Source organism: Eumetopias jubatus, unplaced genomic scaffold, assembly GCF_037043125.1.
Source record: "Eumetopias jubatus isolate StellerSeaLion01/CBP00866 unplaced genomic scaffold, mEumJub1_p1.0 scaffold_4, whole genome shotgun sequence".
Classification (NCBI taxonomy): Eukaryota; Metazoa; Chordata; class Mammalia; order Carnivora; family Otariidae; genus Eumetopias; species Eumetopias jubatus.
In genome coordinates, this window is record NW_028274810.1 from 112,088,505 (window position 1) to 112,102,671 (window position 14,167).

Consider the following 14,167-nt stretch of genomic DNA (forward strand, 5'->3'; position numbering starts at 1 on the left):
TATTCGGCCATAAAAACTGAGGGGAGACCCTGTCCTCTGTGGCAACATAGTGCAGGCATAGTGCAGAGGGAAATAGGCAGAGATGGGCAGATGGGTAGGCATTCCCCAAGAAGAGGATTTAGGGGCGGGGCGGGGGGTGGAGGGTCTGGCTGAAAAGTGGGAAATGTGGGTAAAGGGTTGAACGGTAAGTCCAGCACATAGTAATGTTCTCGTGAGGAACCGGAGGCTGGAGGGGCTGGGCAGCGGGTTCATGGTCAACTAGGAGGTCCCCCCACAGCTTCATTCTCCAGCAGTGGGGATGGCAGGTGCAGCAGAGCCCAGGACTGCAGGCAAGGTGACCCCTCTGTTCCCCACCCCAGGCTGGTACCTCCAGCTGCAGACCCACAGAGGTGATGTGAGGTGCAGCCCCAGTGGGTGCCCTGGACAGAAGAACAGCATGTGGGCAGGGTCCCTACCCTGTCCCCAGGCCCCGCCCCCCTCCAGTTACAGCCGTGCCTTCGCCAGCTGGATGGTGGAAAGGCTGCCTGACTGTGCCTCTTTGACATCTGGCTGTGATTTCCCAGCAGCCTCACCAAAGCTCCCCCTGCAGGAATGCAGCCGGTGGCCGTTCCGGGAACCCACCTCCACCAAGCCTCTGGGGAGGGGGTGGGAGCACATGAGGAGCCAGGCTGGCCACGTCCGCTTCTGCCCCACGACCTGGGCCGCAGTGAATGGGCCCCCAGGCTTGCCGTCTGCTCCCACAGGCATTTGGGGCCTGGCAAAGCAGTGGGCTGAGCCAGGGCGCCCTGCTCGTCCCTGGGGACTGCCTTGGCCACTGGGGCTCTGATTCTGGGGTCATGACCCTGAGTCTGGACACAGATAGGTCTGATCCCAGACCACATACTAATGGAGAGAATGTGGCCGTGACTAGAGAAAATTAAATCGCACCTTATCTTGTTTGCCCATCTCTGCTGAGAACCACAGAATGTCCCTGCGGGGAGGCATTTTGGGCTCATTCTGTTTTCCTGGGACTGCATGGGGAGGGTCGTATGTCCTGGCCACGGGGTGACTTAGGGCCAGTGTTGCCCCCAGAACCCGGGCCTTCTTCACACCCTGCCCCTTACCTCCTACCCCTTTCCTCCAGGACGTCTTGTCTCCTCTCCATGGGATGGAGTGAAATATCTTCTCAAAACTCCCCTGGATTCACATGATCAATTTGCATTTTGCCACTCCTTTGTTTTCTTATTTCTGTCTGCTCAGAATCCATGGGGTAACAAGTAGGCTTTGTTTCCTTACCTGTGGGTCTGCTCAGCAGCCCTGTCACCTAGGACCCTCACCTTGTCATGCAGCCCTGGGAGTGGCCCTCGACCTCGGATCCTGCAGAAGCTCAGGGTTGTGGGTGACTGAGCCCAGACTCGGCGCAGGTGAGGTTCCCCTCTCAGCGCCGGGTCCTGTGGTGAGAACGGGCAGGAGGGGAAGCAAGATGGCCATTGCATGAGACAGAGGTGGCCTGAGCACTGTACTCGGCTCTTCCTGCACTTTCTCTCCTGTAACCCCTGTTAAGACCCTGAAGGGCAGGTGTCAAGAGTGTGCACTCAATTCTAGAATGGAGCAAACTAGCCTCGGAGTCTGAGAAGACAGAGGCTGCCGTACACATAAGGTCTCTGTTCACTGCCTACGGGGGACGAACAGAGCAGAGACAGCGAAGGGGGAGCTTGAGGAGATGTTTGTTCCTGGGGAACTGATGAAATCGCCTCCAGCAGCAAATTTGGATCAGAGGTTTTGCATCCAAGTCAGAGGGCAAAGCTTTGGGGAGAAAAGCTCGGCACAAGAAGCTATACCCCATCCTCCCCAGGACTAGCTGTCCCGTAAAACACACTGCAGTTTGAGAAGCTCCTGCTCCACTCTGGCCACTGGCGTTCCCTGGGTTTGGCTTCAGAGGACCTTTGAGGACCTTTGAGGAGTGGGACCAAGGCTGTGGGTGTGTGCCTGGCGCGATGGAGGCTCTGGTGAGGGCTGCACCATAGGCATTTCCCTTTGGTAGCATCAGATCCCTTCCCTGTAAAACGAGAGGTCTGGACCATAGGGTCATCCCTCATGCTCCTTCCTGATCCTCAGCTCTGGCTGTGTGCTGTAAGAATATTGATTCTAGAAGTGCCTCTCTCCGTTGCACCTGGCAGCCCAACTCAGCCGCTAACCTTTCCTGCCATATTCCTCTTCCCCTGCCAGACTTTAAGGTGCGCTGGGGCAGGTTGTGTGGGTTGTGCCTTTCACCAGGCCTGGGTTTGTATCCTTTATCTGCCACTCCCTGCAAGGTGACGTGGATGGGCTGTGCAGCCGCTCCGAGCCCCCACGTAGCTGCATGCTGGGAGTGGCCAGCCCCCCATAAAGCCTTTGAGAGACTTGAGTGAAATCCCCTGGACTGTGGGCTTCAGGAGGGCAGGGACTTTTGCCCTTTCTGTTCCTGTGGCCTCCCTAGCATCCAGGCAGTGATCACATCCCTGCTGTGCTAGACACTCCGGAAACATTGGCTCATGTCCTGCTCCGCTCCCTAATGATTAACTTCCCAGCAGAACACAGGGGTCTTAGGGTCCTGACAGTGTCCTGCCTTAGCCCCTGCCCACCACTGGCCCCAGACACCATGCTACTGCCCCTGCCCCTATCTGTCATGTGACATTCTCCCCGATTCTGCTCATTTAAGGGATTCTTGAGGTCCCCAGAGCCCTTGTTCTACAGATGGATCATTTAACCCATGATGGTCTTGCGGTCTGCTATAGGGGTCAGACGAAACTGGGTTTGGATTTTGCATCCCGTATGATGAGTTCTGTTACTGGGGGACAGGTTGCTGAGTCTTATGAGCTTGCTGTGGGTCACTCTCCTGCTGCTTCTACCTCCTTCCCTCCGGCTCACCCTTCAGGTCTCAATGGAGACGACTCTCCAGCCGTTAGCTTGGATCCCACGGTGTTGCCCCCATCCTCACCCCAGAGCTTCACACTGGTTATGATCACCTGCTGGAGAGGTCAGTGCCTTATTTGGCCAGTTTCCATCTTGTCCACTGGACAGCAGCTCCCTGAGGACAGAGAGCTGGTCATTGTGCCCATTACATCCCAGAGCAGGTCAGTGCCAGGTACATAGTAGACATTCATTAGACATGGGATGAAGGAAAAGAAGTTTGCAGGTAGGTTTGGTGCATCTCAGATGCCCACGGCTGAAGGTCACTGCTTGGCTGAGCCCGGTGGGCCGAGGTAGCCAGGACCCACGTTGCACCTGAGTGTTGGCCGAGGGTTCTGCTGCCCTCCCGAGTTCCCCCTGCACCTGTCTTCTCCTGTCCCCTCCTAGAGGAGGTCCTCTTGGCCTCTGCTGACACCTGCTGGTGCTCAGCCCACGGGACATTCCTGGGAGGGCAGGAGGTCCGAGGACCCCAGGGGGACCTGTGAAATCCCTCCCTCCTTGGATGGCCACACTCACACAGTAACTACCATTGCCTTCTGCCTGGTCTCAGTTGCTCTTCCTGACTCCCTGGCAGAGCCATCTATCTCTTCTTTGCCCTGAATTCCAAACCCTGCCCTGGGTTACCAGGCTGCCCTGAGCTGGCGTCTTCCCTCCCTCCCCTCTGTCTCCTCACTCCGTTTAGCTCGGGGCTTGGTCCCCTTCCCTGCCCCGGGGCGAGCCAAGCCCCTTCCCCCTCGGGGCTCTGTGCCACTTGGTGCTCCATCTGCCTACTTGCTTTTCCTGTGGCTGGCTCGTGCCTGTCTCCGCTCTCAGCCCAGATGTCACTCAGCCAAGAGATCTTCCCAGACCCGCGTGTCCGATGTGCATCCTGGTCCCCACAGCCAGCGCCCGGGCATACCACCTGCGTACTTCCTGACCACACCCGATGACTAGCTCACTTCTCTGTGTCTGTCTGTTTGCTCTCTGCTTCCTCCACTAGCATGTGACCACCGAGAGGCCAGGGGTTGGCACGTGTTTGCGCTTGCTCTTTATTCTGGTAGGTTGATGCCGGGCACTTGGCAAAAATGCACTGGCTGAATGAGTGAATGAATGAATGAGCACTAATTAGGTGCCAGGCATCATGCCACCAACTTCCCACTCAGTATATATACCATTTATGCTGCAGGATGACCTTGGGTGGGGAAAACCCCACAAACTTACATCCCTATTTCCGGATCTGGAAGCACACACAGGGGCAGCTGACACGAGAGAGGCGAGGTCTGCAGAATCCCAGACCATCTTCCCCATCAGCCTTGGAGAGCATGGTCTCCCTCTGGCCCTGTTCCAGCCTCACCCTACCCCAGTGAGCAGGCCTGGGCTCGGGCTGGGAGAGGAGAGAGGGCCCCGGTGTGAGGCCGTCTGCCACTGCCCAGGCCACTCCAGGCACGTCAGCTGGTGCAGGCCCAATGGGCCTCCCGGACTCCCGAGCTCACCTCTGCAAACAGCATTTGCTTAAGGCCACCAGCCACCACCCACCCACCCACCCTGCCCCTGCTGGCCTTCCTGCCTCCTCCCCCTGAGCCTCCGGTTGCCTCAGCAACAAGCACCCTGGGCGCAGGACTCAGACCTGTTTTTAAAAATAATAATCACAGTAAATAACTCATAAGTCATGCTCAAATCTTTAAAAAAGCAAAAATGAAGATATCACTTTAAGTTCTGCCTCCCAGAGGTAACCACGATTTCAATATTGCATGTTCTTCTGGACGCCCCAGCATGTGTATGTGTGTGGGAGCAAGCGAGAGAGTGCTGGAGTCACACCGACTTGAATCCCGTCTCCACCACTAACTAGCTGCATGATTTAAGTGGGTCCTCCTGGCTCGCCTAGGCTCAGTTCTCTCATCTGCACAATGGGCACGGTGAATAGTACTAACGGGCCAGACAGGATGCCAAACAGTGCCCCAGTCAGCGGCAGACACGCAGCCGTGCCCGCGGGAGCTGTGATCCCGGCCTGTGTGCTCACGGCTCAGGGGAGCCTTGAGCCTGTCTGGGTGAGGGAAGAGCGGGAGGCCGGGGGGCTCCGCTGGAGAAGACCGGACAGTGGGAGGAGCACCCCGGCTGCCTTGGAATATCTAAGTAGCTTCTGTGAGAGAGAATGGGGACATGTTTGGGCTTGGTACCCGCCTTGCTGTCTGTCCACCCCGGGGTCGCAGTGCCCAGCTCGGAGCCTGGAGTCAACCGGCACAAGCGAGCAGACCCGGCGGGCAGAACTTGGGGATCACCCGGATCCTATAGGTGCAAAGCAAGGACTTTACAAGTCTGAGCTCTTCCAGGGGTGAAGGGGCTGCCTCAGGCAGGAACAGCTGGCCGTCTGTCTGTTCAGGCTTTAGAGACTCGGCTCCCCATTGGCTGGGTGACTGGGGTGGGTGACTTTCGGAGAGGCCGTGTGGCACCGTGGTCAGGAGCCCGATGCCAGAGCCGTCCTGCTGACTTTGCCATTTGCTAGCTCTGTGGCCTTGGTCGATCCATTTACTAATTCCTTTGGCCTTTCTTTCCCCATCTGTAAATAATAGCGCCTGTCCCTTGAAGCTGTAGGGAGGACTCGATTAAACGTGTCAATGTGTTCACCGTGCTTAGGACAGCGTCTGGTGCAGAGCAGGCATACCCGTGTCTGCTGATCACAGAGATGCCGCCATCCCCAGCAGAGTGGAGACAGTCTATATTGCACACCCAGCACAGAGCTGGCCGTGGGGGCCCTCAGTCCCCAGCAGCCACTGGCATTGCTGTTGGGACCATTCATATCAGCCGGGGCCTGCCTCAGTGTCTGCTGGCTCTCCAGAGTGGGACCGTGAGGATGCCTTCCTGGCTGGCCTTGGAGCAGCAGAGAAGCGGGGCTGCGTGTCTGCTGGCGCCTGATTCATGTCCTCCCTCCTCCACGTCTTCCCCGCCCCTCTTGGAACACCGCCATCTTCTCCATGGCCGGTTGCCCTCAGTGGCGTCCGCTGTGAGGTGCTGGGTGAGCAGTGATCGCTTCCTGTCCGTGGCCTGCAGTCCGCTGGCTCTGCCCCTTTCTCCGATGGTCCTGCTGATTCCCTAGACCAGGGCTACCATGTCTTCTCCCAGACTCTAGATACGTGTAGACCTTTATTCAAATCCAGGTACTCCTCCCATCCTGGTGAGTTTCTTAACCTTGTAGCATCCATTTCTGCATCTGTGTAATGGGAAGAAGAAAGAGACTTACTGGAATGGTTGTTGCAGATAAAATCCCCAGCTGGGAGATTGGCACACAGTAGGTGCTCAGTAATTGCCAGCACTCTCTTTTCCCAAATGAAGACACCAGGGGATGCCATGGCTCTGTGTTTTCTAGATAGAAGTGTGGATGTGTCAGTAAAAAGCCAAAGGGCATCCTGGGCAAGCATACTTTCCCCTTCTGCCATTTGGTAAACTGAGGACGATTGAAGTGTTTTTCCAGAAACTGCAGTGAATTCCTGCGTTTGTTTTTCCCTTGGAGCAGCTCTGATCCGTCAGTAGCTGGGCTCTCTTGAAAGCTTCTGGTGAAACAGAACTGGTCCTGTGGGCAGAGAGATCTCTTTCCTCCCTAGAAGTCGCGGAGGATCCACCTGCCCAAAGACTGAGGGAGAACGGATGTCAGTGAGTGACAGTAAGTCAGCTCCAAGAGAGCAGGTCTTTGTGGTCAGCCATGTCCTTTGTGTGTTCCTACCCTTTCTAAAAGGAACATTGACCAACTCACGCAAGAACTAGGTACACATTTCCATTCCTGAGAACTCATCCCATCCCTAATCCCAGAGCTGCTTCTCATGTCGATCCCGAATGATTACCGGGTAAACCCGTCTTTCCTGGGATGGTGAAGACACCCCAGTCCGTCCATGGCTCCTTTACCAGGAAAGTAATGTGCTGGTCCTCACCACTGTCTTGAGTTGTGCTCAGGCAGCTGGAAAGAGAGCAGCTTTCCAGGCCTGGATCCTGGCTCATCAGTGCTGCTTCCAGAAAGGGAACACGTGCAGGTTTGGAATACACTCCGTGGCAAATTAAAAACAAAGACAAACCAAACGAAAACAAGTGCAGTGGCTGAGGCAAACAGAAGTGTGTTTTTCTTACCCTTTTCACCCAGGCTCGGGCTGCTGGAGTGGAGTCCCTGTCTCCTAAGTTGTCCTTGGCAGTCCCGCGGACGTTATGTCCCTGCGGTCTAAGGAGAAGGAAGGGAATGTGAATTCAGCAGCCCCATCCACCTCTCTGTCCCATTTCATCAGGAAAAGCAAAAGCTTTTTAAGAAACCACCCCTCGGCCAACCACAGCAAACTCTGTTACTCATTTTCTTGCCCAGAACTGGGTCACGCGTGTGTCCCTGGCAGTGAGGGAGGCTAGAAAGGTGGGGGACAGTATAACCTTCATTAGCCAAGACCGCCACAGTTCTTCTCCCTGGGCTGAAAACTCTGCCATTCTGAGGCGAGGGGCATTCTTTTAGCAGGGAAGAAGTAGCACTGACAGCCAGCGGGGTCTGTCCCACCTCCGTGCAGAGTCCCACCTCCGTGCAGAGCCCCGCCCTGTGGCATCTCACGGCTCATCCACGTCACGATGGAGCCCATGCCTGGAAGGCCAGTCAGGGCTGACTTCTTGGCTCAGGTGTCACTGGTCATTTCTGGTCCGTGTGAACTTGGGGCCTGTCCGTGCCTGGGGCTGGGAAGACAGTGGCGCTACGGAGCTGAGCGGGGAGCTGCCTGGGGCTGCAGGCTCGCACTTTCTGGGGAGACAGACACCAGTCGGTGACTTCCAGGTGGTGGCATCAGCTCTGGGACATGGGGCGGGGTGCTGGGGCTCTGTGATTGAGAATAAGCCCTGGGGTGAGGTGGGCAGTCTCAAAGGCTGAGGGGGGAGCCTACAAAGCAAGGAGACACAGTGATGTCACAGCAGCTGTGACACTTTCTTGTGCTTCCAGGTCTCAGGTCTGTCGCCACAGTCAGCCCACCAGTGCCCTGAAGGCGGGGAAGGTGACTTGTCATTTTTTTTAAAATTTTATTTATTTATTTGTTAGAGAGAGGGGGAGAGAGAGCACAAGCAGGGGGAGCGGCAGGCAGAGGGAGAAGCACGCTCCCTGCTAAGCAGGGAGCCCGATGCAGGGCTCAATCCCAGGACCCTGGGATCATGATCGAGCCGAAGGCAGATACTTCACTGACTGAGCCACCCAGGCGCCCGGGGACTTGTCTTTTATCCCATTCTAGTGTCCCTAGAACTAGCTGTGTGCCTAGAACGTATCTGGAATTCTCAGGTATTTTAGTTTAAATAAATGAGTTAATGTGGAAATAAATAGATCATTACCTAAGATGTGGAAATATCTTGGCCAAACAGATATAGTTTTAGGCTAAGCGGGCCTTTGGATGCTAACCCTACTTCCCTGCCAAGCAGGTGAACCCACAGGGCCCCGGCATCCCACCCCTGCGAAGCCTGGCTGGAGTGGGTATTTTAGGAACCATCTGTCCTGACTTGATACTAAGTTGGCTATAAATTGCACTTTAGGGCGCCTGGGTGGCTCAGTCGTTAAGCATCTGCCTTCAGCTCAGGTCATGATCCCAGGGTCCTGGGATCCAGCCCCACATCGGGCTCCCTGCCCTGCGGGAAGCCTGCTTCTCCCTCTCCCACTCCCCCTGCTTATGTTCCTTCTCTGTCTCTCTCTGTCAAATAAATAAATAAATAAAATCTTAAAAAAAAATAAAATAAATTGCCCCTTGAGCCTTTTGGATGTATAAAGGTTAGTGATGGCCCCACCAGGTGATTGGCAGGTTGTTCAGGGAATGATTCCTTAACGCAGTTTGGGCAAGTTCTAATGTCTTTGAAAAGAAGCTCCATCTTATCTGTGTTCATGGTCTTTGGACTGTCCTTGCCCATCTGGGTTTGGGAATCAGGTCACAACCTCAGGGTATTTTCGGAGACAAGGCCCCGTGGCCCTGCCTGTGCCCTGAGCTCCAGCCATTAGTCTCCAGAGATTGGCTCGTCATCAAGGATAGAACCTTCTGAGTCAATGCATGATCCACAGCCAGTCTTCTCTGGCAGCCTTCCAAGGCTAGAGCAAATGGTGGTCAGCCCACAGCTGCCGCTGTCTGGGTGGGGCTGTCTAAATATTGCGAGGTGCCTGCATCCTCTTGCATATTTGGTCCTAGACAGACAGCTTGGTGCTGTTTCCAAAATAACCCCTTGCATGGGGCTTGGCAGACCTCATGGTGCCTTTTAGGATAAACATGAAAAATACCTCCACACCAGGGAAGATCTCATTCTTTCCCCTCCCTGCTGATTGGTAAAGGGGCCCCGAACCGGCCCCTCACTGAGACCCTTGTGCCCTGAATGTGAAAACAGGTCATTGCACATGGGACAGATAACAGAACTATCTAATAAGGGGGGAGGGGGGGTTGTGATAGTGACCCTCACAGAGAAAGGTCTCCACTAAGGTAAGCAAGTTGCTTCAGGCGCTGAATTGGAGGACCACCCTGCCTTATCGCAGCCCCTTATGAATTTGAGCTTGCTCAGCCCCCAGGCAGCCTCGTGGCCCGTGTGTGCTCTGTAAGGTCTCCCCGCCAGAGACACTCACACCAAGACAGGTTTACAGACTTGGCCAAGACAGCAAGCTGGTCTATCAGGGAGTCGACACTTGGACTGAGGACTTTAAAATTCCAAGTTGGTGATTTTCTGGGATTTTGGGGGCAACTGGAAGCGTCTCTTTTGCTTCCAACTTTTTTCTTAAGTGAGGAATCGTGAAGACGTTAAGACAATGTACTATTCTATAATGCAGTATTTGTCTTGCTGTAAGACTTACTCTATTGTCTTTGTATAGTCAAGCAGCTTTGCTTCTGGAATTGTACTTGAAGCTCCTTAGAGTGGGCATAAGCATAAGAGACACCTTTGTGGGGGGGCCCCCCGGCACATGTTTCCCGTTTCACTGACACCTGTGAACTCAGAATCTTGATGCGTATGTTCATGCCTTTCTAAATGAGGTTCCCTTTGCCTGTGACCCCTCTTGTTCTTTTGTCAGTCTAGCTAGGTCTTCACTGTTCCCTTAAGAAAACCTCAAGCATCACCTTCTCAGGAAAGCTTCCCTGACCTCCCCAAGCCCTGGCGAGGTGTCAGACCTGTGTCCCAAATCCCCCAGCAACCGCGCCCTCTCTGTCACTTACTACACTGTGCTGACCCTGTCAGTTTGGGTGTCTGACTCCCTCTAAAGGGTGAGACTGTGTGCTCCCTGTGAGTGGGGACACTGCCTTGTTGGTGTGTCACCCACAGGACAGAGCACAGTATTTGCAGAGTAGGTGCTCAGCAAGTACCCGTGTAAATGAACCAGTCCATAGTGTGCACCGCCTCCTGCATGCCAGGAGCTGGGGGCACTCTGGGTGCTGTGTGCCGGGAGCTGGGGGCCTTCTGGGTTCTGCGTGCCGGGAGCTGGGGGTGTTCTGGGTGCTACGTGCGGGGAGTGGGGGTGCTCTGGGTGCTGGGAGCTGGGGGCACTCTGGGTGCTGTGTGCAGGGATCTGGGGGCCCTGGGTGCTGCGTGCCCGGAGCTGGGGGTGCTCTGGGTGCTGTCATATCCCACAGAGGGACCATGGGTCACATTTGCTCATCCATCTCTCTGTTTTCTCTTGCCTTCCTCAGACGTGCTGTGCCCCAGCGTCCGAGTGGAAGGAGACCGCTTTAAGCACACCAACGGTGAAACCAAGGAAATCACAGGTGAGAGAGAGAGGGGGCAGCCGCTGGCTTGCTCGGCTGCGCTGTTTGCTGGGTCTGAGCTCGGCCCTCCCTGACGCAGGGCTAGCCTCCCTGATGTGTTCACCGAAGTCTAATGGAACGGCTGGAGCTGTGAGGGCGGCAGCCCCCATCCACGAGCTGCCAAACTGTGAACAGCAGTAGAATTTCCATCTGGGAGTTGGCAGTGACCCTATGGGAGTCTCTAAATAACACATCAGAACAAATGAGTTGGGGGATGAGTAAGCGAATGATCGGTGGAGTGAGCAAATGAGTGGAGAAATCAATGCATTCAGGGTGAGAGCGTGAATCAGAGCTATAAATACAAGACGGAATGATGAGAGAGAGAGAGAGAGAGAGAGAGAGAGAGAGAGCAGAGACGCTTGGCTGCAAACCCCGCAGTAGAAATAAACCCCACAGAGCCTGTCCCCGCATGATGGGGTAGACAGGTAGCTGGCAGTGGCTGAGGGGGCTTCCCACCCTCCTGAGAGCCATGAGTGTGGAGTAGGGTTTGCTCCTCCCCGTGGCCTACCTCCTGCCCCTGCAAATCTCAGGGGAGTTTCCTCTGCCTCCAGGACACCAGCCCTGCTCCTGCCCACTGCCTGAGGGGCCAGGGGCCCCTCCATGTGTAGCGCCGGAGGGGGGTCTGCATCCTCAGCATGGAGCCAGGGGGTGTCAGGAGCAGGTGCTTTGCAGGCACCGTCTGGGGGATGCCGTCCCGGTCCGCTGCCATGTCAGGGTGTCCCGGCCCACAAGAAGATGCCTGCATCTGCATGTCTGTGCTTGAGGGATGTTTCTAGAATGGTAGAAGGCTGCCCCACCTGCTCGCACAGCAGGTGAAATGTGTCCTCAGGACTGACTCAGCCTGCAGGCCGTTTCTTGGGTAAAGAAACACCCTGGTTCTGCTGCCCTTTTGGGGGGGATTATTCCGAATTCTACATTTGACCCCTTCCCTGGCATTTCCCAGTGGTTTCCAGCTGCAGTCACCTGCTGGGGCGGCTGGCTGAGTGCCACATGCTTTGTAACTGCTTTTCCTGCCTGTCCCCAACCCTCAGTGCCCCATCAAGCCCCTCCCAGGTCAGCGCTTCTGGAGGGACCCAAAAGAAGGCGGAGTTAGTTGTGTCTCTTCTCCTGGTGGAGCACCTGGTTTGTGTGGTTGGTGCTCCGTGAGGACCTCGCACTCGCAGGGGTTCTCTGTCAGCCCGGGAAAGCTTCTGGGCAGTGTGACGTCATTGCTCCCACTCTCTGCCTCGGCAATCCCCAGCTGAGCACAGCTTCCACTGAAGTCACTCTGCAAAGCAAATTCCTGCTTGCTGCATGGTCCATAGTTGACTCTGTAAGCAGCAAATCCCTCAGAGCAGCGTCTCATTATCTGGTGGTGTGTGTGTGTCCACAGAAGGCAACAGAGATGACAAGAGTGACATTCATACCCAAAATGGTAAGAATCGACACTGAGCACCTACGGTGTGCCGAGCGTTGTGCCCGTGTGCTCTCATTCAACCCGGATGAGGTATGAGAGGCACAAGTCTGTATTTTATAGTTGGGGAAACTGAGGCACAGGCACATGCGGTAAATTGCCTGAGTTTCTGGCAAGTTGCAGAGCTGTGCATGAATTCTTCCGCCTCTGCTCCAGGAGGAGGGTCCTGCTGACAGGCTGTCTGGTGATAGATAGAGGGGATCAGATTCCTCTATTAGGAATCGGTGTGTCTGTCTGTAGCCTGTGGAGCCCTGAAATCTCCCCACCCCTCTGTGGGCTCTGAGGCTCCCAGGAAATAATCACAGGGCCAGGCAGGCATCCATCACGTGGCACAGATGCCCTGTTTGTGCGGCGCCGAGCTCACGGAGAACCTGCGGGATCTGTCCTCTCCTTTAATTATCACCAGCCCAGAAAAAAGCCCCAGCCGTGTGGAAGCTGGAGGGGGAGGGGGTTACGGAGAGATACAGTCTCAGACTTGCCAATTTAAATGCAATTGGGTAATTGAAATCGCTTTTATACTCTGGGAAAAATGGGGTTGCCAAAAGCCTCATTTCCAGGCATTCCCTCTAATGACTTCGGGAGTTTTTAGTGCTTCCCAGGCCAGAACAGCCGGGAAGGGAAGAGAGCAGGGGGTTTGGAGGCATAGGTCTTAACCTGGCGCCGCTGCTGCCAGCCTCCCAACACCTCCGAGGCTCAGGTTCGCCGCCTGCATAACCGTGCGCCCTGTTTCTGAGGATCGCTGTCAGTGCTCATGACCGAGTGTCCTGGGAGTTTTAGTGACGGCAGGTATTACGCACCTCTCTGGGAGGTTATCGGTTTGGTGCTGGGGAACACGCTAGGCTCTGAGCAGCTCTGAAACGTGGCCACAGACATTCTGGATTTTGCTTTCTCCTCCTACCTGGGCTCCTGCGTCCAGATACTCGCTGAGGCACACCGCTTGCACCTGTCAAGTGGGCCCTGGCCCGAGGCCTCCTCTACCTTCTCCCCATCCCATCCTGCCTTAGCAAGTCCAGCCTCCCTGGTCTCCCTGTCCTGCCTCCCTGCTGCCAGATTGACCTTCAAAATAGAAACAGGACTGCGTTTCTTTCTTGCTCTGAAGCCCTTCCATGGTTCCCCATTGCCTGCAGAAGGACACTCAGACTTCGCTGTGTGGCCGACAGAACCCAGCCGGATCTGACCCCGCCCACCCCAGTCCCAGCCAGGGTTCCCCTGACCGTGGCTCTTGACATCCCAGAATAGCCAAGATTCTCAGAAGGAACCTAGCTGACCCGAGCCCAGTGACCTGTGCACATCCAACTACCTTGGATGCCCTTTCTTCCTCCTCTGTTTGCCCACCTTTTATTTGTTCTTCAACTCTGGGCCAGGCCTTGCCTCCTCCGGGAGGCCTCCCTGCTCGCTCCTCAGCTGGATGAGGGAGATATTCCCTGTGCTCCCATACAAGCCCTGTCACCCCCCCCCCCCCAATCATTCAGCCACAATGCTAACACTGCATAGGTGTCTGTTTCTCCCTAGACACTAAACTTTTGCGGGGCTGGGATTTTTGTCTGTTTGTTATTGGGATCCAAGCCGCCAACAGGCATCCTACCTTCTCCCCTTCCTTCTTTCTACAAACTGTGCCATGAACAACCAAGGTTCCTGGCTTCTTCGGGGCTGGAACCATGAATGAGATCAAACTGCTCACCATCCGATGAGGGAAGCAGTCCCCTAGACAAGGGACTTAGTCTTTGCCAGACCCACTAAAGACCCGGGAGAAGCATCGTGCCTGGAGAGCCCAGCAAAGGTCTGTCCCGGGGAGATGGTGGGGGAGAGTGCCCAGTGGGCGCCGGCGTGGAACAGGTGCAGTCAGCGGACTCAGGGCCATGGCTAACAGTGTCCCTGATGCCACGTGTTTCAGCTGACTCTGTGATTTGGGGGAAGTACATCCTCGCAATTCCCGCACTGAACAATTGCTTCCTTATTTCCTGGTGCCTTGCATCAGAGCCCATTTACCTCGGGAGCATTTTTCATCTTCCCTCCCAGCCTTTTATTTCCTGCAAGC

General features: G+C 55.5%; 1 protein-coding gene across 2 annotated transcripts in view; it reads left to right on the forward strand.

Moving 5' to 3' along the window:
- The window catches only part of COL22A1 (collagen type XXII alpha 1 chain), a 225,653-nt gene that overhangs the window by 18,535 nt on the left and 192,951 nt on the right, over positions 1-14,167 (forward strand). For both annotated transcript variants that reach the window (XM_088023088.1, XM_088023089.1), the window contains exon 3: positions 10,563-10,637. Coding sequence is in view for 1 of the 2 variants with exons in the window: in XM_088023089.1 (XP_087879215.1) it covers positions 10,563-10,637 (75 nt within the window). In the remaining variant the exon portion in view is untranslated. The remainder of the gene's footprint in view (positions 1-10,562; positions 10,638-14,167) is intronic.